Genomic DNA, 26684 nt, shown 5'->3' with positions numbered 1-26684 from the left:
CCTTGACGTACAATTCCTAAAAGCAGTAATATATATCTGCGAGGTTTCGGCGTGGCGTCGAAATTCGATATTCGTTCGCGTTCGAGAGTTGGCGCCAGGACGTACGAAGAACGGTTACTAAGCGACCGTAAGGATTCACAACAGCAGAAAGCCGTGAAGGCAGCATTCCGTGACTTCGGTGCTATAGTTACTGAATAGAAAAGATAATTCAGCGATTATTTGTGGGTACAACTTTGTAAAGAAGATGCCCGCTGTCGTAGATAAGCTTTTCTTTCGCTATGGCAAGCTCGCCCGGGCAATCGTTAACGCAGGAATCGAATGTCTCGCAGGACACTGATAGTGGAATCTCTGTAAACTTGTTGCTTTTTGGCGGAAATTTGGTGGAGAAAGCTTTCAAAGCAGCTATGGAAGAAGTTCACACAAACAATAATAACGAGGTAACTTTCTTGACTTTTATAAGATTATTTTCATTTTGTGGTATTTGTAGTTCAAAGAACAGACCAATAGAGATCGAGTTTCTAAAGTTATCACATCAACAGAAGTTCTGTTGTAGCAGCCATCGGAATCCGAGTGCTTGGCAAACAAGTTTTGTTTGCTGAACGGCTAATAAATGCTCTTTAGTTTTCAGAAATAACTAGTTAGAAAATTGCTTAACCCATGTAAGCTGTTAATAACTAACTACTAAGTCATTAAATTTTTTACTGTTCAGAGAAGTTAATCATAACTTGTAGGAAAGATTGAAACCATCTGCCGTTTTATTTTGTGTGCATGCTGTTATAAACTCTCATCCATATGAAGCTATCTGAAGTAATTAAGCTTTATAGGTCTTGGGTGAATTGTTTTGTGTTTAGAAGCACTAGTATAAATAGTGTTATCTAATTACAAAATCACCTTGAACACATTCTGCACTTTAACAAAGTTAAGTCCCAAAAGTACTTTGCGGTTTATTGGGTAAAGGCCTGTTATGTTATGGTCAGTGTGGATTAAATAATGCAATTTGAGGAGAGATGACTCGTTTTACCGTTGAGTCCCATCAACAAATAAATTTTTTGTTGGAAAAAATTGAAAGACTATATCACTTGCTGATATAATTAGCCTGAGAAACAAAGTCCTAATTGTTAATTATCACTAGTCATGAGTCAATGAGTCAAGCTGATTTTTACACAAAGTAGGATATTATCTATTGAACCATTGTTTACCTTTATACAAGTAAGCTTACAAGCACTTCACATTGCTTATGGTTAGTTCTACTCTGGTTTGCTTGCGGTTAGTTCTACTCTGGTTTGCTTGCGGTTAGTTCCAATCCGGTTTGCTTGCGGTTAATTCCACTCTGGTTTGCTTGCGGTTAGTTCTTTTTTTTTTTTTTTTTTTTTTTTTTTTTTATTGAGAACAACAAATGTTCTTACAATACTAACAATACTTACAATACCACAAATTACTTAAACAAAACTAACATTACTTACAATACTAACATTAACTACATTACTTACAGTTACTAACAGTACAAGAAAACATTGTTAACAATACTGACAATACCTTATATCCTAATAAAATACTGGTGTTACCTACCATATTAACATTACAAAACTTACAATACTATCTAATTTACAATACTGTATTTGCTTATTACTTATTTAAATCTACATATATATTTCTCTCTTTTTTTTTCTTTTCTTTTTCTTTTGTTTTTTGCTATGCTTTCAGTGATACTAACAATGCCTCATGCCACAATTACAGTGCAAAAAGGAAAAAAAAAAAAAAAAAAAAACAGCAGAAAAACTATGCATGTATACAAATAACAATGACGCTACAGCAACTACTTAGTAAAGGAAACAGTCGACTAGATTAAATTTTTCAAAAAAAAAAAACTACATAATGGCTAGACGGATCTATAAATAAATTTCACATTTGAAAAAAAACTAAACCAACACTTGGTTTACAGAAACTAGATTGGTGGATAATTCAAACGGATAAAACATGGAGATAATTTATAGGGAAAAATGTGTAGAGGAGATTAACAGAGAAACATCTTCCACTTGTTTGTGAAGGCGGTCAAACGATTACTATGCAAAGCTATTTGTTTTTCAATTTGAATAATGGAATTCAACTTACTCAAGAAAACAGACAAACAAGGAGGCGCTCCGCCTAATTTCCGGGAGTAAAGATGATATCTCGCAATTAGAAGCACAAGATCAACGGCTGTGTTAGTCGGGATTCTTAACAGCCCCATCAAATGGAGATCTGTGAGAACAAACTCAGTCCCAAAGCCCTTTTGAAAGAGAAATTGTTTAATATCTTCCCAAAAACATTGCGTTATGGGACAGTTCAAGAAAAGATGGATGATAGTCTCTGTTTGTTTTGCACAGAAGCAACATTTATTTGAAGGTATAAGATTGATTCTCTGCAGAAAATCATTCGTGGCAATCCTCCTATGTAAGAATTTAAAATGGAAGGTTCTTAATTTGGTGGACGCCGTACAATTAAAAGCAATTGTGTATGCTACTTTCCAGTCTACCTCACAGTCGTTCTGAACATGAAGGTCTCTCAGCCATTTTACTTGGCTTCCAATGGGTGGGATTTTTTCTCTCTTTAAAAGAGAGGTATACACAAAATGATTGATCTTACTCTTAGAGGTAAGATCAGCTAAAGATACTCCTTTCATAATGTTATTGTCTGGCGTCTGAGGATTATGTAGCTTCCTTATAAATGACCTTATGGCTGAAAGAACGGCAAATGATTCAAACCATTTTAGCTCGGGGAACTTAATCCTCAGCTCGTCGTACCTAAGCAGGGTGCCATTCTCGTCCAATAAGTGGGAAATTTTGCAAATTCCGTGGTTGAACCAATGTTTATGGAAAACGGGTCGGTCGTTTATTCGAATAAGAGAATTGTACCAGATGATCTGGTCACCAACATTTACATCAGTGATGTCAGTGACATCCGTAAAATGTAACTCTGCCCAGGCTTCCAGTACCTCTTGGACGAAGGGGTTACAGACCCCTAACGTGGGGATGTCGTCTTTGTGAAGATTGCAGGTGAAAATATCCTTTCCTCCATGCTTTTTAAGACTGTCCTCGAAAACAAATTTCCATTTCCCATCATTTGTCGGATCCAGGTATTTTTGGATCCAGGAGACTTTGAGAGATTGATTGAACTTGTTTATATCAATCATTTTTAGGCCGCCCTCCTTGTAATCTTTGGTTATAAATATCCTTTTAACCTTATCTCCTTTACCATCCCAGAGAAAATCGAAAAACATTTTATTGACTTTTTGTAATGCTTCTACGGAGGTGGTTAGCGGCGTTAAAATATAGACCAGTTGGGAAACCAGGAGACTTTTAATGATGGTAATTTTTCCGATTAAACTGAGCCTCCTAAACTGCCATGATTCAATTACACTTTCTATCTTTTTGATCCTTACCTCGTAATTGCAGCGGAGCATTGTCTTCCTGTCTGTTGCAAACCAAATTCCAAGTGCAAATACTTTTCCTTTCACCCAGGAAATTTCCGATTTGTCACATTTTATTGGTTCTCTTTCTTTTGCTGAACCCACCCATAGCACTTTTGTTTTCTCGTAATTCACCTTGAGCCCAGAGATTATGTGAAATCCGTCCAAGACTGCAACTGCACGAAGAAATGAGCCCTCAGAACCGTCGAGTATTAAGGTTGTATCGTCGGCATATTGGCTTAGTTTGTGTTCTACTTCATTCGTTTCAAACCCCTTTATGTCTTTATCCCTTCTTATAAAATTGGCTAGTATCTCAGCTGCTATTATGAACAAGTATGGGGACATCGGGCAGCCTTGCCTGACCCCTCTACCTAAGATGAAATGCTCTGAGACCCAACCGTTGTTTTGGATGGCGCTGGAGACATCTTTGTAGAAAAGCCTGAACCAGTTCACCAGCGAGGGCCCGAAACCGAAGTGTATGAGAGCTCGTTCTATAAAAGACCACTCGATCGAATCAAACGCCTTTTCGAAGTCTACAAACATCAGGAGACCGGGTTTATTCGTATTATCCGCAAAGTTTATTATTCCATCAATTAGTAAAATATTTTCGGCGATGGAGCGTCCTTTTAGGAAGCCGCTCTGGTCATTGTCAATAATTTTTGGAAGTACACGTTTAATTCGATTTCCAATCGCCTTAGCTGCAATTTTATAGTCACAATTCAGAAGAGTGATTGGCCTCCAATTTTTTAGGAGAATGGGGTTTTTGTCTTTCTTCGGTAAAAGAGAAACTATACCTTGCCTCTGGGTGACGGATAATAGCCCCTTTTGGAAGGACCAGTTGATTGCATTCACAAAAAGAGTAGAGATGTCATTCCAAAAGAATTTATAAAACTCTGCTGGGAAACCGTCTGAGCCTGGGGATTTATTTGATTCCATTGTCTTAAGGGCACTCAAGCATTCATTGGCACTTAGAAGGCCTTCGCAGGAGTCTTTGCAGTCTTCATCAAGTCTCACACTATTATCTCTTGGGAAGAAATCCAAGTCCTCCTTGTTGTTTTGTATTGTTCTACTACTATATAAATCACTATAGAAATTCACGCATTCTTGAAGGATGTCGTGATCGGAGGTTAAAGTTGTGTTGTCAGCTTGGCGAAGTTGGCATAGAACCTTACGTTTAAAATGTCGCTTTTCTAAGTTAAAGAAGTAGCTTGAGTTTTTCTCGCCTTCGTTGTACCACCGAGTTTTAGACCGCAAGATGGATCCCTTAGTTTTATATTCATAGATTTTTTCTAGGCTTTCTTTTGCCTCACTTAATTGTTGACTAAGTTCTTCTTTCAGTTGAGGGGGAATGGGTTCTTCAACTTTTTTCTCCAAGTATGCCACCTTCGCATGCAGATCGTCCTCCTCCTTACGTCTGGAAATAGCTTTCTCCTTTCCATAAAAAATTGAAGCTTCTCTTACCTTAAGTTTAATCATCTCCCATAACAAAGCATCATCGACATTGTTGTCATCTTTGTAATCTTCACATGTCTGGGAGATAACTGTTTTAACCCGGTGTGTAAAATCTACATCTCCTAAAAAGGAGGTGTTCAGTTTCCATAAGCCGGGACCTCTGGGATTTTCAGTGACACCTAGGCTCAGGGTAATCATAGAATGGTCAGTTTTGTATCCAGGAGTAATGTCAGAATTCGTTACTTTGCCATATAGCCCGCAGCTGATCAGGAAAAAATCAAGACGGCAAGATATTTCGGGGTTGCGTCTTCTCCAGGTGTATCGCGTCGTGAGCGGATTTCGGTCCCGCCAGATATCGCCTACGTCGAGATTTATTTGAACTTTTCTTATTTCAGCCAAAGCCTTTTTATGATAGGTGTTAGCGTTGCCTCCTTGTTTGTCTAACTCTACATTTAACACCAAATTAAAGTCTCCGCCTATGACAATATTGCCGCAATCAAAATCACGCATTCGATTTGTAATATTTTGAAAGAAACTAGGGTCATCCTTGTTTGGAGCGTACAGATTAACTAACGTGAAACTCAGGTTGGCGGCTTTAATATCTAGGATAATGAAGCGGCCTCCTGGATCAATATATTCCTTGTTTAATATGAAATCGAAATTGTTTTTAAATAGAATAGCCACACCGGCTTTTCGACTACTGTCGCACCCGAAGAGTGCTTTATAGCCCCATTCGTTTTGCCACAGGTCTCGTTTTTCATTTGTGCAGTGCACTTCTTGCAAAAAGAAAACTTGGAAATATTTCTCTCTTAGCCATTTGAAAGTTTCTCGACGTTTGGCTTCCCCTGATAAACCTCTAACGTTCAAAGAACATATATTTAAGAAGTGTGATGGTGAAAACAATTACCCTGCTTTAGAATCCACTCAATCAAAACATAGCAGCCATTAAATAGAGACACTAATAATACACCTATTATGAACAATATAAACAACTTGTACGAAAAAAACAGGAACAAATAATAAAGTGGACAATAGCCATTGATAATTAACACGTATACCTGAACCTTACGCAGGACTAACATAATTACTACAGTAATTAAAACAGAACTTAAGAGTAATGGGCGTGCAGAATGATCGTAACTTTAAGCGCAAAGCGGAAAGCAAGATTAATATGCTAATTCGAGACTCCGCGGTTAGTTCTACTCTGGTTTGCTTACGGTTAGTTCTACTCTGGTTTGCTTGCGGTTAATTCCACTCTGGTTTGCTTGCGGTTAGTTCTACTCTGGTTTGCTTGCGGTTAGTTCTACTCTGGTTTGCTTGCGGTTAGTTCCACTCTGGTTTACTTGCGGTTAGCTTTAATTTGTTAGTAAGGGTAGCACTGTTTTCAAATTTATAACTCTAATTTAAGATTTGACTCATTGACTCATGACTCATTGACTCATTAGACTCATAAAAACTTTACTCTCGGACTGATAATTTATCAACTAGCTAAGGTAAAGGTAGTTTATCTGACACACGTTGATTAACTTATACCCTCTGGGTTGATCAAGGGGAGGTAGTCTGGCAGTTGGTCTGGCCTCAGATGCATAGCTTTTCTTTGTATCTAAGGGAAACAATAAGGTTGATGACTTACTTTTATGGGGTCCTAAAAAGGGGGGGGGACGGGGGGGGATAAATCCCATTTTCCCAGCCCTAATTTTACCCAAATCCCATTTCCCAGCCTATTGTTTTCCCGAATTTTTTTAATCTCAGTCTCAGCTCTATTGTTTTTCTGTCGGTGATTTTCAATCCCAGTAACAAAATCCCAGTCCCAGTGAAGCAAATCTCATTTGCCCAATGAAAATTTGCCCAAATCCCAGATCCCATTTTACCGCTTTAGGCTCCTCTTTAATGCCTAATACTGGTACTGTGCTGTCTTGTTTTACAATTATCTTATCTCTTGTCAGGTTTTAAACAAAGGAGAAGAACAAGGAGATAAGGACGAAAGTAAATCAACGAATGAGCCCACTGGATCAGGAGAACAAGAAAAGGTTGAGAATGATGATGGTTTTGATCAAGTTGATGCTGCATCCATGCGCAACCAGCCAGTACACTTCACAGGGCTACAGGACAGTCACGGCTTTTCTGTTGAAAATGAAAGTCAGTCTACTGTTGAAGAACATAAGGGAGCAAACACTGATGTTCCTAAAATAGAAGTTATAACCACAAGTACACAAAGCAACTTCAGCTCTGAAGAGGATTCAGCAGCCAGAGAAGAGAGAAAGAAAAAGAAATTGAGAAAAAAGAAGAAAGCAGGAAGTGGAGAGGAAGATGATGAAGATAAAGAGGAACTCAAAGATAAAGTAAATGAGCTCAAAAGTGAGAATCAAACAATGAAACAAACTATTGACAATCTATCAAGGGAAAAATCCTCTTTAGAGGAAAATCTTGAAGAGGAGAAGAGTAAAATAGAGGTAAGAGAAGGCTACATATATGTCTTGCAATTAATTAATTTTTGATCTCAGTTAATTTTTAACTAGTTTTTTTTATACCAGGCGAATAAGTAGAAAAAGTAAAACACCTCACCTCACCTCCCTTGATGTCTCATGCCCCCCCCCCCCCCCCACCAAACAAAGCTAAGGGAAATGAGGAACAGAACAAATTTAAAGGGACTGTGTCACGGCTGAGTTAAGTTTATATTTTTAAGTTTTGCCAAATACTTGGAATGAAACTCATTGTTTGCAAGGAAATTACTCCTGACCATTGGATCCAAATGACAAAACCATATAGCTTCATTGCAACCAAATGTGCCTCCGGGGCATCGTAGTTTAAAGTTACAAGCAAACAAGACAAACTCTAAAAACTGTTCAGCCCAACTTTTGGCCATCCGTTCCTTCTTTTGTATTTGCTGTGTTATTGAAATGTTCTTTTACTGTTTTAAGAGGTTATTTTTATAATTTCACCGAAGTTGATGGTCATTTCCGATGCCTAAATTTGGTTAAAATCTGTGACACAGTCCCTTTAAGTGAACCAAAACATTCTGGAACATTCCTATTGCTTTCAATATTTAGAGTAAATTTAAATTTTTAACAAAGCTGGCCAGGATCCCTCTTGGAAACCTTAAGGGTTATTAAATGTAGACCTCCTTGTTAGTGGGTGTATTAGACAAACTGTTTTCTTTTTAGTTGGTTTGATATTGAAATTTGAATGTTGTGCAGGAAATCTTTGCATTTTAATTTTTGAGAGTCATCAATAATGCATGCAGCACTTACAAGTAAATTTAAAATAGTGCAGGTACTTGTATTTCATTCACCTTTTTAACCCTAAAGTTAAAATAAAAAAATTCACCTCACAGGTTACCATAAAATTCTCTCTTAACATAAAGTGATGAGAATTTGGAGTTTTAAAGTGGACAACGTATTAGTAACATAAAGAAGAATTTTCACTTAAATCAATTTTAGTAATTAATATCGGTTAATTGCAGCAGGTGACTGTCTAAAAATTATGACTTCTGGTATTAATTTCAGTTGTTTGTCAACTTTCCTTTTCAGCTACGGGTACATTTTGTCCTAAAGTTGATCTTAAGTAGTTCACAGTGGTATTACGTATACCTACATGTACTTTTTAATGTCAATTTGCAAAGATGAGCAAAAGTGGGTTATATTTATATGTATGTCACTTTTAGATTGAAAATTTCATTTTGTTAAAATGGACATCATTAACATTTATCGAGAGCTTCATTTATGATAGTTTTGAGCTCTTTACATATATGTTACATGTATCTTGAAACAAAACTTCTAGTAATTTAATGTCTCTAATGACTTCTAGATCACTTCCTTTACATGACGTACACTTTATCCAAGTTACCATATGCATTCCACTTATTGTATTTTTCCCCACTTATAAATTGTAATGCTGGCAGTTGATCCTGCATAATTATGGTTGAAGTTGCCAAAAATTTATTTTAAGTTTTGATCAGAGTTTATTGGGGTTTTTCAATTACCTATTAAGTGGATTTTTCTTGTTTTTCAGAAACTTACAGATCAACTAAGGAGAGAAAAGGAAGAACTCAGTGAGCAACTTACAAAGCAATCAAGTGATGTGGATAGCAGTGCTGCTGTAGTCAAAGAAAAAGATGAACTCATTACACAGTTACGACAAGAAATAAGTCAACTTCAAGGCCATGTCGCAACATTAACAAAAAGCATGGAGGACACAAAGAAAGAAAAGGAAGAAGTAGCGTCATCATCAAGAGAGGCGGCTAAAGATTATGAGAACAAAATAAAAGAACTAGAGTCTGAAAACAGAGATAAGGATCGACTGGAGGAAGAATTGACCAGCAGTAGAGAAGAAGTCATCAAAGCACAGGAAAAAGAACGAAAGGCAATGCAAGAAAATTCCAAACTCCAGGCCAAGCTGAGCAATGCTGAAACCCACACTGCTCACCAGGACAAAGCAGTTGGAAAGCTTAGGAGTGAGATTACCACTCTGCAGGAGAAGAACAAACAGCTAGAAAAGAAAGGTTCAGAAATCGAACAGAGAGTTACGCAAGAAGCCCAGAGAAAACTTCAGGATAGAATCCGTGAACTGGAGGAGAAGGTGATCAAGGTGAACGAAGAAAAGAAAAAGATCAAGGCTGATTATGAGGAGGCTGTTAAAGCTTTAGAAGCTGTTGACAAAGTGGTAAATATTTCAATATATATGCTTGTAAGGTGGTACACAGTATATTTTATTCCCAGAAGGGAGATTCCTGGACAGAAATTACCTTGAAAGTTTTGCTTTAGAGGCTGAAACCAAAGGAATTCCTTTTTCTTGGGACCCAGACATACATGTGTTAGACTGTTCACAGCCGACTGAAAAATACAAAAAAAAATACTGACAAGACTGTGAACAGTCTCACATGTGTGAACAAGATTGATTTCTCATTCCTTGACACTTTCGTCATGCATTCATAAAATGAAGATCACCAAACTGTGGAATGCGCCCAAATTTCCTTATTGCTGCCCCACCCAATTTGTTCTACTGACCCACCTACTGTTGTCGGTGAATTCCAACTGTTGCTTTTTCACATACACGTATAATAATTTGGTAATTACATTAGTGTCACAATTAAATAAGAGCGTCAATTAAATGGTTGGTAGAAGGGCAAATCCATGCAATAAAAGTTTGGTTAAACAAAATGTTTTCTATTTCCTTAAAGTGGTAGTCGAAAGTCGTAAGTTAATGTTATTGCTGCAAAACTTACATTTAACTGAGATGATTTTTCCAGTGCTGTTCAAGCAAGCAACCAACAACAACAGTGGCTACACTGGTGGACCTAGGACCTTATACTTGCAATATTTCTATCATAATTGCAAAAGTGAATTCAAAATGTACCAGTTTATACCTGCCAACTCTCACGCCTTAGGCGTGAGTCTCACGCCTGCGAGTTGAAAACTTCGATCTCACGCCAACTCACGCTTACGAACCAATTTCTCACGCCTAGTCGAAAAATGTCAGTTATTACAACCATAAATGGCACACTTTCCAAAAATATGTGAACTCAAACCAATTTGAGAAACGAAACTCCATGTAAACTGAGTTTATGACGATACTTTCCACAAAATCTCAGAGTTTTGATAAGAAAAGCTTTGAGAATGTTTTCGTGTTTAGCAAAACAAGTCTTGGGACTGTGTTCGGGATATGTTCAGAACGTCTTCAGAATACTTGGGACATCTTGGGGAATCTTCGGAAATGGTCGTGTCATCTCCGGAAATCCTAGCACTCTTAGGATAAAAATCTCACGCCTTTAACCCAGAAAAAGTTGGCAGGTATACCAGTTGTTATACCAGTACTTAATATTTATTTACCAAACCAGTATGAAGATATGGCAAGTGTGACAATATGTAAATGTCTACTCTTATGATTGCTTATTTTTTCCCCACAGTACAGTGTCAGAGAGAATACTCTGGAAAAATACAAGACAGACTATGAAGAAGCTACTGATAAGATTAAAGAAAGTAAGAAATAGTAATTGGACTGAGTGGAGTACAATTCAGGGAGTAATCGGGCGAGTAATTTCAAAATCGGCCGAGCGCACAGCGCGAGGACGATTTGAAATTACGAGCACGATTACTCTCTGAATTGTACAACACGAGGTCCAATTACTAATTAATCGTATCAATAACAAAATTCGAGGTTAGGAAGTCTTTGAGAATCTTTTTTAGTGTAAATAAGTCAATGGTAAATTCAACTGGTTGTAGAAAACAGTGGGAAAACAGCAAGAAAGAACCCATTTATATGCGTGTGATTGACGCGCGAATGGCGTAGGTGTCCAATTACAGGTATCCAATTTGAAGTTGCTCAAATTGGATACCTGTAATTGGACACCCACATGATCTCGCGCCAATTACGCGACAAATAGGCGCGCGAAGAACCAATCAAAATCGAGAATTTTGTTATAGATACGATTAGTCACATAAACAAACCATTAACCCTTTAATTCCCAAGTTTCTTTGACTTTCTAAAGGTTTTTTCTTGGCTTAGACATTCTGTAGAACTTCGTGATTGCATATAAGAAGTTCAAGTAAAATTGTGTGCTGTTTCGAAACACCGAGGGCTCAAATTTTTATTGTGACGTCAGTAGTCGACAGTTGCTTCCTTCGTTGGCGAGTTGTTGGGCTTGGATTTGGCATGTTTTGTTTTTATAAGTGATTTTTCGAGTCATTTTTCACTGCAGAAGCCCCCAGGCTGGCATCATTAAGCTAGAATGGTGGGTAGAGGCCAGCATCTGAAAGAAACCAGAGGTGAGAGATGATTTTGTCTTGATTGGAACGCCAAAAATATTCGAATCGAAAGATGGCGGTTCATGAGTAAAGTTGTCTCTCTGGCCGTTCTGTGGGTGGATTCCGAGACCTGCCAAGGCAATTTGGACGAGTTCTGACTTCAAAAGAATGCAATTGGTGCAACATTTTGCCGGCAGGATTGGGTGGCTTGACACTTATAAAAAATATATGGAATAGAGGTAGGTAGCCTTTCATGCCGCCGCCATGACTGTTTTTCCCAGGCATCCCTATCGGTCACCAATGAGGAAATTACAGGTTTGCAAGCATAGCTCTAATTGAATAGTAATTGCCGAGTCTGCTGAATGATTGATGGGAAATTTCCTTGGTGAACGGAAAGGAATAGGGTTGACGTTTGCTGCAAATGTATATTTTTGAAGTCAGAATTATTTTTTCATTAAAAAAAATGGAGGCAAAGATGTGTGTTTTTTGCTGTTGTCCTGTTAGGTAGAAATCGGGCATTTTCGGATTCGCTGCTGAACAAACAACCATATGCAACGGAAATCAAGACTTGTAGTCAGTTAGTTGGCTTTAAAAGTTATGAAAGTTATCACTTTGCCATAAAAAGCAATCATTATTATCATGTGTCCAGATATGTGAAGGCTAGAGATTTTTTAATCACTGCTGGTGTTTTTCGTACAGATATGTACGATTGGGTCTTAAAGGGTTAAATTACAGTTTTATCAATATTACTACACTGTACATCATGATGTATCAATAGCTGAGATGATCTGTAAGGTAGTGCAAAGTTAAAAGTGAATTATTGTTTCCTTGTTCTAGATGAAAAGGAGATTGCTAAACTGAAAGGTGACCTTTCAAAGAATAAAGAGAAACTAACAAGAGCTCTGGAGTACAAAGCTGACAGAGAAGAACTCAAAGATCACCTCAGGAAAAGTAAAGAGGCAATTGCTTTACAGCGAGAGGAAACAGAACAAGTCAGAAAGGACTTGGATGAGGAACGACATGACTTGAAAATGGCACAGTGAGTGACGGACCACATGAGCAACTGATAAAATTAACTTACAGTCATTCTAGAGACTTCAATACTCATAGGTTTCTGTGCAAAATTAATAACCAGCCTTTGGTAGCTGATGGGATAAGGGAGACGCAGTGGCTTAATGGTTAGCAATTGCCAGACTCTGGATCGAGCTGTCCAGGTTTGAGCCCTGGTCAGGGCACTGCGTTGTGTTCTTAGGAAATAAATTGGTATCAGCAATTTTACTGTTAGTACTGCTGGGGTAACCCTGCAATGGACTAGCATCCTATTCAGGTGGGAGTAGAAATACTGCTACAAAATAAGCTCCAGTCCTGATTATCCACTAGTGGATTGAAAACAGACTTTTATTGGTAGCTGAGCATGCAAGAAAAACAGTAAATTCTTAATAACTATAATTTGTTGATCCATGGTTTTATCAGAGCAAGAGCTCAGGAGAGAGGAAGGAAGATTCAGATGCTAAACATGGAACTAACAGAAGTGAAGGATACCCTCCAGGTTTGTTTTACTACTAAAAAAGCAAATCATATTTAATGTAAGTCCATACTGATCCATGGCAGTGTAAGTGTAATTTTGGAAATGCTTGCCATGGGATCAATTCTAAATGTCTGAAGCTTGGTTTTCACTAGGAACGTAAGCACAAGCGCAAGGATATCAGCTCTTATTTCACCGTGAAAATGGCTTTGACGCAAGTTAATAAAAGCACATTGCACTTTGATGCCTGTGCGCTGAGGGTCAAAATTTGTCCTTTTTGCATGATTGTGCTTGTGCTTACGTCGCTAGTGAAAACCAGACTTTAATTTTCAAATTGTGATATATTACTTCTAGGTGCCCTTCTTGTGATTATTTTAATAAATATGATATAATTATGGTGTTTGTATATCTCAGGGGGGAGTTACCCAAGGTTTCTTTTAAAAAAGGGTATAGGGATGCTTTTCTTTAAAAAGACTGGAGCATTGTTTGATTATGGCGGTGACTTTTTCTAGATTGCCAGGAATGTTATTGATGAAAAAGAAAACAATATGAAAAGCATAAAGGAAAGTTTGGAGGCTGAGAAAGAACAGAAAGTAAAGTTGGAAAAGGTAAGAAATAATTAAGTGATTCATTGTGATCATGCATAAAAAACATCAGCCACTGTTAAAAATGAAAATTGTCACTTCTAGAAAATAGATGGAGATTTGCATGGATTTGCCTCTTTGTTATGCACCATCTAATACAAAAATCATTTAGGAAAATACAGTGTGCATACAGTGTGTTCTCGGCACATTAGCATATGTTTGCTAGGGGCCTAGTCAGCCCCCGTCAGCTCCGAGAAAAAAAAAATATTTAGTGATTGATTAATTGATTAGTGTGCACGTAACAAATTTGCAAAGAAAGTAAAAGAGGTCTGTTGTGTAAATTTATAATCGTGGTTATAAGTTCATTTTCTATTCTCAACAGGAATTAGATGTCATGTCACACGTACAGAAAAAACTACAGTTCACGGAAGAGGAAAAACATAGGTTAGAATGTAGACTGAAAAACACAGAACTTGAGCTAAAGGAAACTCAGACCAGTCTTGAAGAATCACACAGCAAAAGAAAAGTGAGTTAAATTATCAGTGAGACTTTTTTCTTATATGTGTTTTATGGCTGCTAAGTATTAATTATCAGAGTTTTGAATGGAAGTTCAGTTTTTGTTACTAAATCTTAAAACAATTGATGATGATGACAATGATGACAATCACTATGACAATGATGGCAGTGGTGGTAATGTTGGTAAATATAGGTATAGGTATTTTATTTAAAGTCGTTGACGTTGGGAGTGGTTGTCCAATCTCCCGAGCCAGGGGCTCATGTTAAAAACGCAGGACTATTGATTAATATGATTGTGATAAAATTTATTGGAGACCAGATGATGATGTTAATGATGAGGATGATGATGATGATGATGATGATGATGACGACGACAATGAGGATGATGACCACAACGATGACCATGACCAGGACGAGGAGGAGGAGGAGGACAAAGACGATGAACATTTCCCAATCCATTTTTCTGTCTTCATGTGGGAACATCTGGATGATGATGACGATTATGACTGTTACATTACGTTATCCATAAACTCTTAATTGTTTTAAAATAAGGTGCAAGGCAATTATTATGAATCTGTTTACTTCTTGCAGGAGATGGATCAGAATGTTGAAAATTTGGACAAAGAAAAGAAGCATCTGAACAGTCAGCTAGAACAAAAAGCTTCTGAAATAACAAATTTAAATGGACGTATAAAAGAACAGGACCAAGAACTGGGTGAGAAATTCATGGAAATTGTACAGTTGGTAAGTTCAATTGATGATCTGAAAGACCAGCTTGAGGATGTATGGACATCATACCACAATGACCGCGAGTGGTGGAAACAGAGAGCTGACAAAGTGTTGGGGTAAGTGTAATACATGACATTCTTTGTTGAGTATTTTATTTTATGATTGATTTTCTTGACATCTAAAAAATACTTTCCAGGCCCGTAGGCTGGTTTTTGCCCGGGTAGGTCCGTTTTCTTTTAGAACGGACCATTAGTTACCAGTGTCCCACTAATTTAAAAAAAATACCGTTACTGAAGAAGATTTTCCAGTTGTAGTCGACGGGGGTGAAGGTGGGCGTAACAGTTGACTACCGTGTCTAGCTCCACGGGGGTATCGTAGTGAATGTGCAGAAGCGCAAGGTTGGACAACCTTTCTTTTCCCATTGACGCTCGCATGTAGTTATTCAGTCGTCGCAACGTGCTTGCACTTCGTTCACATTCGCATGATGTTACTGGTATGGTGCAGGCAATTTTTAGAAGAATGCTGATGTTTGGAAAGAGGTCATCATCACAATCTTTGATTGCCACTGCAGGTGAAGCTGGCCTTAATTCCGGTTCCATCGCCAGGTATCGACCTCTCCATCGCATAAGCTCCATTTCAAACATTTCAGGGGAGGGGAGATCATCATTGTACTTGTTAACAGCTGCTTCAAGATTAACATTCTTTGAACAGAGAACACTTGGTACGAGACCAAGCAGTGACGCGGCAACTTCTCTGTCGGATAAACAACCGACAGAGAAGTTCTAATTCTGTCTTTCATTATCGCTCGAGAGGAGAGGAATTGCCACGTTTCGTTGGAAATAAATTTTAGGATTTTGAGCCTCGGTATTGGAACGATGCTGTTGTCTCGACGTAATTCGAGGCATTTCGGCAGCAGTGCCCACCTTTTCTGCCATTGCAACACTTTGAGTGTAAACAGCTGAAAAGGTTTTGTCACAATCTTCCCTTTGTTTTCGGTAGAAACTAGCAACTTCTGTGATCATGCCATGGGCCTCCACAATGTCACGCTGTCCAGGGGAATTGGATGTCAATTATATTGTTTGCGTTAGGCTTCAGAGCTTAGCTTCAGATATATTTAATTTATTTATACGACCGCGACATATTCAAATCGGTGAAATCAACATCAGTTATAACTTGAGTCACACTTTGCTAATGGTTCCAGTCTGAAAACCGAAAAAGAGGGGAATACACGAGAAACGTTTGAAAATTAGTCGATATTGTTGAAAATCAATACAAATAACGTCAGTATGTTTTTATTTTTATTTTATTATGCGCGTAGGCCATATGTATGCTGTACCATTCAGACCGGACCTTTAATGCTGTACCATTCAGACCGGTACATTAATGCTACACCATTCAGACCGGACCTTTTCAGGCGGTGGGGGGGTTCGTCCGAACCCCCCGAACCCCCAGCCTACGGGCCTGCTTTTCAGATAGGTCTCAAAACCTGGGACGGAAAACAATACGACAAAAAGTGTGGATAAACAACCGACAGAGAAGTTCTAATTCTGTCTTTCATTATCGCTCGCGACGCATGGCGTCATATTAGCGCGCGCTCGCACGCGCAATTTGATTCGCCTCAGAGGTCGTAAAAGCCAGATTTTGATCCAGATTTTCTCGAAAACCTACCGTACAACCTATTATGAAACTTTCACAATTAAATTTAAGGGGTGAACCACGTCCACGGCCAAAATTTTGAAAAAATCTGTAAGACAGATTTTGAGCTATTTTAAAAATCGGCAAAATATCTCATTTTTCTATTTTGCGAAAAATCTGTCTTACAGATTTTTATATTATTTTGCATGAATGATAAATAAAAGCCAATTTCTTATTTCTGAAATTTTGAGGTAGGGTCATACGGGTAGTTTTTGAGAAAAACGCCGTTGAAAATACTAGTGCCAGTCTCCTCATAAGCACTCGGCCGTTCATTTAAGCTGTTTATTAGCATTTTTACTTTCCAAATATCGCATTAGATGGTTTTAGGATGTAACAAACAGTGATAAGAGAAAGACAAAACTTTTCTGGAGATTGTACAAGAGAGTTTAAGGTTGGACTGATTTGCCCTCTCAAAACTGTATTAAGCCACCTTAAAGCTTCTATGAGATATACTTTTTCCTTTTGAAAAGTTGCCTCATTGAGGGCCTCTTTGATTGGTTATGCCCTGTATCGCCCCCATTTACTACTTATACAAACTTCTATGAAATAAACGTTTTCTATTTGAACACTTTGACTGATAAAGAGGAAACTAACTAAAACCAAGTAGTAAAGGGGGGCTCTTTGATTGGTTATGCCCTGTATCGCCCCCTTTACTACTTATGCAACCTTCTATGAAATAAACGTTTTCTAAAAAATGTGACTCATAAAGAGGAAACTAACTAAAACCTAGTAGTAAAGCCCTGGGGGCTTTTATTGGTCATGCCCTACATCCCCCCCCCCCCCCCCCACCACCACCTTTATTTCTAGGCATTTTCAGGAGAAATGACAAAACTATTTGTACAGTAAATAAAGTAAAAAAAAAACTCTTAAACTAAGAAAATTGCATACTAAAAAAATCATTATCAGCCTAATGAAAATCATGATTAAAACTTTTGTTACACCTTTTCTTGCAGAAGGCGACCAAAAAGTGCCCCGCCCAAAAGGAGAGCAGCCAATGAATTTCCAAGTGGTGGAATGAGTCTGTCATCCAGACGTCTTATGAACAGGATGGGGGCACCACGTTTGAACCAGAGTTATATTAACAGCAGGCGTAAGGTACATGCGCATTTACATGCTTCTTAGGACAGCCATGAGCTCTTGGAATTAGCACTTAACTCTTTTAACTTTCATTCCCATTTTAAATAAAGTCGTTGGGGTGTTTGAGTGAACTTGATATAGTGGCTCCTCTAGAAAGCACTCAGAAGATGCTATAGCACTATGCGACAAATGCAGACTGCAGACTTGCTCTCTGGTAAGCCTGAATACCGTATTTACTTAAATAAGCGCCGCGCGCTAATTAAATTTTTCGCGCCTCAAGTGCGGCGCTTATTCAAGGGCAGTGCTTATTTGAGGGCAGCGCTTATTTAAAATGTGGACGCAACCAAGAATCTTATCTTTAACAGTAATATTTGTAATTTTTTCGACGTTTTTGCTTGTTTACAAGCTAAAATGGTAGAATAGGGGTTAGTAGACAAAATTTGGAACCACATATTTGTAAACTCTCAAGGGACTTTTTTAATTTCTCAAGGGACTGTTTTAATTTCTCAAGGGATTACTTTCCGCTGTGGGTGATCACTTGCGATTTCGTGGAAAAAACGTGACTTGTCACATTTACAAACGTTATATAACAATTTTAAAAGTGATATGTCAGCTTTCTTATCTCAACGCACATGTGTCTGAAAGGCGATCTATAAAAAGCGTCGCACAAACAATGGATAATGCGTAACTAAAACACGAATAAATAATCACTAGCACTTACATCGCGTTGAGAGCAATGTTGCATGAATCGGCTTTACAACATGCGATCGTATCTACGCAGTTCGAGTGGAATTTCAGTCAAAGACAGCAAAATTCTTTCGTATTTCATCTTTAAATATAATTCGAAAGCATTCACTGTATATGTGGCTTTTGTTTAATCCTGGGTCTTGATATCCGACCCTCGCCGAGCCTAGACAAAACGCAGCTTGAGTGTAACGATTTGTTTACGCAATGTTTTCTCCGACAGTATTTCCGTATTTTTTTTCGTGCTTTTTCATGGAGAAATCGTAACGATACGGCCTTGAACACATTGAACGGCGGTCTACCTATAACAATTCAAATATTGCGTCGCAAAAACAAAGCGTCGAACGCATATTTTGCTGTTTCATTTGCTAATTTCGCTGCCGTAATCGACTGCCTCGAAAGGTCCTTGCAGTTTTAAAGTATAGAATTGTCAGATCTCGCTGAAATTTGCACTGTTTATTTGTGTAATGTTAAGGAATATGTGTATAAATACCCGGCGCGAACGAGCCATTTTTGACAAAATTATATGGCTGCATTTCCTCCGCGAAGATAGGAAGTTGTTAAATTAAACTACAAAGAAACTGTAATGATAAGTTCGAAGAACAATGCACAGGATAAACCTTCGACTCATACTTCATGCAAAAACGTCGATATCTCGAAGAGACTTTGATTATTCATAAGCTTTTATATGTTTTTGACTACTGTAGTTTTGACATTTTTAAACTTTTTTACCCGCTTTTTAAATTTTTAAAATCTTACGGGACCCCTAAGACAACAGTACTCTCAAGTACTGATGGGTTAATCCTGTTAAAATATTCGTTATTGTTATTATTATTATTATTATTATTATTATTATTATTATTATTATTAATTGAAAATAGCGTCTTTTGATTGTCAGTATTCGTCTCTTGCTGAAGAAAGAAGTGGAGCTAGCTATCCTGGCAAAGTTCGTTGCCTTCACAACATTTAGAGAGCTGCGTGTTGCAAGAATGTTGCATAGAAAACTAATTGGCGAGCAGTAAAACAATCACTTTGAACTGCAAAACATCGCTCTTGATGGAAAGAAATATCCAAGGTTGTTTTTGAGTTGTTTTGTTGGCACTTGCTGTTTTAAGTTAAATGGAATTCCTCGAACGAGCACCGCATCGGTACTGCGGTGCTTATTCGGGGGCGGCACTTATTAACTTTTTTGTCCCAAATGTGGCGCTTATTCGAGGGCGGTGCTTATTCGGGGGCGGCGCTTATTCGAGTAAATACGGTAGTGCTCTGGTATAATGTTCTACTTAGCCTGTTTGCGGTTACATGTAGCTCCAAATAGTGGTAATGGTCACACGATATATCTTTCTTTAAAAAAAGTCTATGGTGGGGTGGACAATGTATGCATACCAGAAAAGTGCTTTATCTCAGTATAGAATAACGTTAAAACAATTTTTATGTGAAGGCTTAATTAATTTAAAGAACTTAAAAGCAAGGATTTTAGCTGAAATTGTGTATCAACTCTAGGTTACACACCAGAGGCCCGCTCCTGCGGGTGAAGAACAAGCACCCAAAATAACCACAAAAGAAAGTGACGATGCTGCTGATGGCAGCCCAGGACATACCTCAGCTCCGGAGACTTCCCCAAGGCCTCCAAGTACCCCTTCACCCGGCAGGCCAAGACCCAGACGCCCTGTGTCATCATATGGTATTAGATCACACCCTTCACCAGCTTGGACACGTGACGATGGCATGCTAGGCATGGGTTACCATGGTGATATGGGTTCTTTTATGGAGGAGAATAGTTTTACTGGTTATGACGCTGATGATGAGGTCTTCGCCTCATGTGCCGTCCACAAAGGAGACAAGGTTATGATACAAAGCAAAATTACTGGTAAGTTTTAATGTGTGATTCCAGAAAATATCCATACTCCCCCCACAGAAGGGATTGGAAATTCCATCGAGGAGGGGGGGGATCACAAAGACCCAAAATTGTAAAGCAATGTATGAAGCTAAATTGGAATTTCCAGAGGGGTGCAGTGGGGTGGTAGGGCAAATCCCTTCCGTGGGGGGTATGGATATTTTCTGAACAATGTACCATGAAGGCTTGCACCCACAAGGGTCACATGGGTGACTTTAAATTAAAATTTAAGTTTTATAGTCAAATATTGATAGACACTACTGCGCCTTTTAATGACACGGAAACTCAGAGGTTCAAAACCCATCTAACGAGTGCGTCATAAACTGCTGTCAATTATAATTAGAATCAACGAATCTTAAAAAAATGGATCAACAATGCACGTGACCTTATGAACTCGTTAAAGCGGAATTAATATTGTCATTTATTATTCCCCTATTGCGCCATTTTACCATATTTAGGCAAAAGAATGCACAAAATATGCCACGTTATTACACTAGAACAAGGCAAAAACACGGACGGACAAACCTTAACGGAATACGGACCCAAACTTAGTGGGGAAAAAAGTGGAATAATAAATCCCTTATTCGATGGTTTAACATGAAATACGAGCGGACATTTTGCTCATTGCTCGTTATTTTCGTATTTTTATACTATGCAACTCGCAAAATATCCGCGCGTATTATATGGTAAACCATCGAATAAGGTGTATGTATTTTTTTACAGGAGAAGAAAAGATGAACATCACAGGACTCGTGAAATATGTTGGTAAAATTGGCGGTGGTGGTGGTGGGAGCATGTTTGTTGGACTCAAACTTGATCAGCCAGGTAAGGTTTTTTTTCTTTTTTTTCCAAATCACACTGTCAGTAATACAGGGCTTGCAATATATTTTTTTTTTCACTTGAAAAGACATATGTCCTACTAAGACACCATCATGGTCGGACAAAATGGTCGGACATCACTAAAAACAAAACGTTTAATTTTATTCATTGTTGCGTAAAATGATTTACCGTCAAAAAATTGTCCGGACATCGTGTCTGACCACACTTGGGATTTTTTCGGACATCATGCAGCCCTGAGTAATAAGTATTATTATAAAATAGGTCAGATTCTCGCGGCGACCTTCCTCACAGAAAAAGCTGTTCTTTAGAAAAGTTTAGAATATAGCCACTGTATACGCGCGATGGAATTCTAGCGGGTATTATTTTTTATAGAACGTGGAAAACCATCTTCTGGTGTAAGTAAAGGATAGACATGACATAATGGTTAGCAGTAACAGCAGTGCGCAACAGAAGGGTTTGCGCGAATTTTGCGCCAATACTACATACGCCAATATTGTCGCAGCCTCCTTCCTTTGCGTTTTTATCCAGTAGAAATTTTATAAAAGAAAAAAACAAAACTTTGTTCCTGTGTTTTCGCATTTCGTTTCCTTGATCACTTGCCTGTAGCTCAGGTTCTTTTTACATCTTCTCGGAAGCGAAATAGTGTGCCTATATGAAGACATAAAAACGGAGATGTTTTTCTTTTTCAAAAAGATTGCATCCGCTCTACGATTATGTGGTGTTTTGTTTGCCCACGAAGCGCTATGTTTTTAAACCTTTTGCTCTCGCTAATGCACTACAAACGCTCCTTGCAAACTAAATTTCCACCTTACTTAGTTAAAGTTTGTTCACACCATTTCTTTAACACAAAATTGTTTCACCTGTTTCGTCTCAGTGGGTAACACTTCAGGACACCTTGGTGGTAAAGATTATTTTCACTGCCCTCCAAACTATGGCAAAGTGGTGAAACTATCAGACATTCACGCTGTTATGAATCCCAGGGTAGGTATTTTTGTGTGTATGGATGAATGAATGATGATGGTTCTTGTATAGCGCATTTACAAAGCTCAATGCGCTTCACACTTTGAGTTACTGGGCGAGATCGGACATATCAGGCGCGTTTGGCAGCCGCTATCCGTCCATGTATATGATCCCGTTCCACCACCCAACCCATGGATACACGTGAATAGGCCAGAGTACCACACCGGGAACTCGGTGCCCTACTCTTTGCGTTAAAAATTGTGCTGGTTCTTTAACATCCTCTACTGACCATAACACTAAAAATGCAGGAGACGGAGCCTACAGTTTGTCGTCCTTATACGTCCGTGGACAGACAAGACAAATCACCAAATTTGGCCAGTAGTCTAACAAAGTACTCACTCTCTCTGCTTGTAAAAATCGCAGTTGTGCGTGTTGAGGGCGGGGGGGGGGGGGGGGTTGAATAGGGGTACGCAAATCCGCCGATCCGTGCTATTTTTAGGCCAAATCCGTCAATCCGCCACTATTTTCGTTGAAATCCGAATCTGCGTTACTTGATACTGCTGTGTGGTGTAGTACAGTGGAATTCCGATATAACGATCCTCGATATAACGATGAATATTCTATGTCCTCGCATAAATTACAGTAAAATGTATGGGACAGAACCCCGATATAACCATCTTCGATATAACGATATTCCCGATATAACGATGATAATTTAGCGAACCGAGCGTAAAATCTTCCCCAATATAACGATATTATAAATACACAGTCACAATTTAAGCAAAACACTGAATTTTATACAATAACATAACAGTGAAGGGGTTATCTCTAACGTTTCTGACAACAGCTTTATACGATAATATACGAAAATGTTACTGTATTTTAAGTTTCTTTATCCAGTAAAAAAAGTGTATGTTAGGTTTACCTCGATATAACGATATTTTCGGTTATTTTACGAACATATTGTTCTATCGGGAGTTTCGATATAACGATTCCTCGATATAACGATATAATTTGACTGCTCCCTTGGCATATCGTTATATCGGGGTTCCACTGTATCACTGCAGGCGGGCAGCAGATCTCGTTTTTATATGCCAATTTTTCAAGAAGTTTCGTTTCATTGCTTGTTTTTGCGACAATTCTGCCAACATACCGACGAGGAACGATCACAGTGATCCGAACTTCGTTAAGTATCCACGATCCGAACTTCCTGACCTATAGAGTCCGGAATCCAGGCCAAATATGTTAGCTGATTCGCAATCCGCTAACCTATTCACCCCCTTCTTGTTGTCTCATTTGTGAATGTTCTATGTTCACTTTGTTCATTGTTCACTGTAGTGATAGCTGATTTTCATTTGTATATCTCTTTACTTTTCTAGACTCGCAATTATTCTCGCATCAGACCCATGACATTTGACTGACATGCCCCACCGTTGTAGAACACCTTAGCTGATTGTATTATGGACATTCCTTGAAGAAGATGATATAAGAGTACTGTATCTCATCATTTTAATTATATCACTAAACGTTTCGAACGTCTCATAGTCTAAGTGCAAAGCATTCAGGGGGACATAATAATAATGTAAATTCCAGACCCGAATACTATACTTCTACACCCAATGACTCAAGCCATTATTAGGTTTGTTTATAATATTATCATACAAAAATACCACTCGTACGTAACCTTGCAGATCCCTATATAGTCACATAACTGTGTTTTTATAAATAGTAAATCGTTTTTTTTTTAATTTACAAATTTGCCTTACCCTTATTTTTTAAAGGAACCCTTTATTCTTGAAATCTGTAAATGGTAATGATTTAGGATCTAAAGCTATCTGTTACCACCACCAAAACGACGGCAACAACAGTTATGAGTATAACAAAATATGAGTATAAAAAGTATTGCTTGTGTTTATCCATTAAAGACATAAAGGCTCTCGGTAGATATACTAGTAGTTTGTTGCGTATATACACAATAATTGTGGGTTTAATTTTGTATCGTCATTTTCTAATCAATGATAATTATAATTCTGGTAACCGTAAAAGTGTACAGTATTTTTGTAGCTTTGTATTTGTAATTCTTGTATAATTTTAAAATAAAAACGTTATTTGCAAAAGGTTGTTTTAAGTAATAGCTTCGAGACCCCATTAGGGGTTTTAGGGATACGGGATATTTGGGGGGAAAATTATAGGGATACGTGATATTTCAGGGAAAAATTATAGGGGATTGTATGAATGTAATTGTATTATGTGTATAATAGCAATAAAAAAAAATAAAAAAAATAAAATAAAATAAAAATAGGGGATTGTGGGATATCGAAGTTAACGAAACTACAGGAATTAATGATATACGGGATATTTAGGTCAAAATTTAATGGGATACGAGATACTCGGACCACCCCCCCCCCCCCCCCCTAATGGGGCCTCGACAAAGCTGCTGGTTTCCCCTGGTCGGCCAAACCTAATGAACGATAAATTACACAATCGAGCACAAAGGCTTTACGCTTTTCGCAACCTTTTCTGGCTGCTGATGAAAAAAAAAAATCTTATCGGACAAGAGAAGGAATCTGAAGGGAAAAGCGCCCTGGAGACGAGATTGGCGAAGGAACGTTCAAATATCAGGGTGCCCTATACTTTTTATGTGAAGCGTGATTGAGGCTTTTTTTTGCCGTGAAGCATGATTCCTAGTCGCTTAATGCTACGAAAACCGGGATAAGCTCCGGCTTAAGGGCCTCATGGCTCGGAGACAGACTTTACCTTTACCTTAAATATTACGACCCAGTCAACTTGGATTCTGGTGATGGAATGGACCATGCAACATCCTGACGAGAAGCGAGGTTGTAAACAAAAATTTTGAACCCCCTGTATCTTACCATTCATTCATTGTTAACAAAGTGCCTGAAGGTTATTCAAGTAGCATTTTATAGAACACAGTTGCTTACCCCTGTTAGATCCTCTTTGTGGCTGCATTTGTTTTATTGCATTATATATTCCTCGTATTACTTACTTCTTTTAGCAAGGTGATACTCCACCCGGTACCTTATAATTAACAATAACAATAAAAACGTTCTTATTTGTGATAATTGACGTGTTTGACAACGATCTTAAGTTTACAAATTGGGAAGAAAACGATGGACATTTTACACTTTTACTCTTAAATTATTGATAACATCAGGTCTTAAAGTCAACACTATGCACGCTACAGTGACTCGCTTTTAAGGGTGGTTTCAGTTTAAAGGCTTTTATTTACGATGCATGTCAGTTGGGATTTTTGGTCTATGAGTTCTATTATTATACGCGGGTATCTCTTTTCCTTGTGCCTAGGCAGCAAAATATGGACGCTTGGTACTAAGGTGATTATCATAGTGCTAGCAGATTTTAAGGGCGCTTTCATATGCATTAGACAGAGCTGGTCGGCCTGTCCGGTGGTTTTAAATGTGTGCCTTTTTAGAGATTTTCCCATAAATCCTCCACAACATTGTATTATATTCCTGGACTGACTGATCTGACAGGACAAATCTGACTAATTCCGGATTTCTGTTATCGAATGTATCGGACCGGACCGGCCGGCCAGTTATGACAAATGGAAAGCGTCCGTAAATACAATGATCACGCTAAATTAAAACCGCGGGGAGAATAATTTGACTTCACGCATTGTACCACTAAACGTTTTCAAATATATCTATACATGACCAAAATACTGAGAGCTCTGAGGCCCTCTTTATTGCAGCCCTTTGGTTTACCCCTACCTTCATAATAGAATAATTGGGATATTTTAGCGATTATAAATGAAACGAAACATAAACAAACATTTCAACTGACAAAGAATCAAAGAAAAATTCACCAGAAAATGAGGAACAAATAACAGAATATTTAGATTTGTCCTATTTAAAAATTATACATGGACCATTTTCTACAACTATGCATATATTATCTATAGTAGATTGATCAGACATGGTATACATAACATCCAGTTCAAATAAATAACGTTCCGTTTGATGTTTTAGTGTGTTTGTTTTAGGCCCCGTCCACACTGACCCGGGTAAATTTGAAAACGCATCTTTTTTCCCCCGGCTAGTCCCACTGTCCACACTGAAACAGCGATTTCGGTCACCGAAAACGGGGATTTTCAAAAACGCTCACCAATGAGGCGTATAGTTTTCAAATTTACCCGGGTTACTGTGGACGAAAAACATTTATGCGGCGTTTTCAAATTTTTCCGTTTTCAAATTTACCCGGATCAGTGTGGATGGGGTCTTAGTTTGTCTCAATTCTCACTTGTGTTTGCTCTGGTGGCACTTTCTACAAAATCCCTTCCAAGACCAGAATCTGGATCACGAAAGAATGCAGAATAAAATTCTTGTACAGCAGGCGTGTCACCATCGGAGTATGTCAAATGCCAAGGGCGACCACTTGGCTTTTGAAGATTTTTGAAAACAACTTCTTTGCCGGTTCTTTCTTTGAAGAGAAACTT

At 38.2% G+C, this 26684-nt stretch overlaps 1 protein-coding gene across 1 annotated transcript; it reads left to right on the top strand.

The window, feature by feature from the left end:
- Positions 1–112: 112 nt before the first annotated feature.
- LOC144649518 (uncharacterized) lies at positions 113–24321 on the top strand. The gene is made up of 14 exons (XM_078509028.1): positions 113–437; positions 6847–7353; positions 8912–9562; positions 10806–10878; positions 12481–12682; positions 13117–13192; positions 13681–13776; positions 14135–14278; positions 14860–15113; positions 17646–17787; positions 20017–20383; positions 21134–21235; positions 22125–22231; positions 23590–24321. The coding sequence occupies exons 1-14, from the start codon at positions 279–281 to the stop codon at positions 23629–23631; spliced, it is 2922 nt and encodes a 973-aa protein (XP_078365154.1). The 5' UTR covers positions 113–278; the 3' UTR covers positions 23632–24321.
- Positions 24322–26684: the final 2363 nt, after the last annotated feature.

Source organism: Oculina patagonica, chromosome 4, assembly GCF_052425735.1.
Source record: "Oculina patagonica isolate OP01 chromosome 4, crgOcupat, whole genome shotgun sequence".
Lineage (NCBI taxonomy): Eukaryota > Metazoa > Cnidaria > Anthozoa > Scleractinia > Oculinidae > Oculina > Oculina patagonica.
This window is presented reverse-complemented; position numbering and strand designations above follow the sequence as displayed.

What these genes read in the sequence shown, in the direction of transcription:
- LOC144649518 (XM_078509028.1), top strand. Translation starts at nt 279, where the DNA reads ATGGCAAGCTCGCCCGGGCAATCGTTAACGCAGGAATCGAATGTCTCG. An exon ending in AATCACACAGCAAAAGAAAA is followed by an intron (nt 14,279 to 14,859) that starts GTGAGTTAAATT and finishes TACTTCTTGCAG; the next exon opens with GAGATGGATCAGAATGTTGA. An exon ending in AGAGCTGACAAAGTGTTGGG is followed by an intron (nt 15,114 to 17,645) that starts GTAAGTGTAATA and finishes CTTTTCTTGCAG; the next exon opens with AAGGCGACCAAAAAGTGCCC.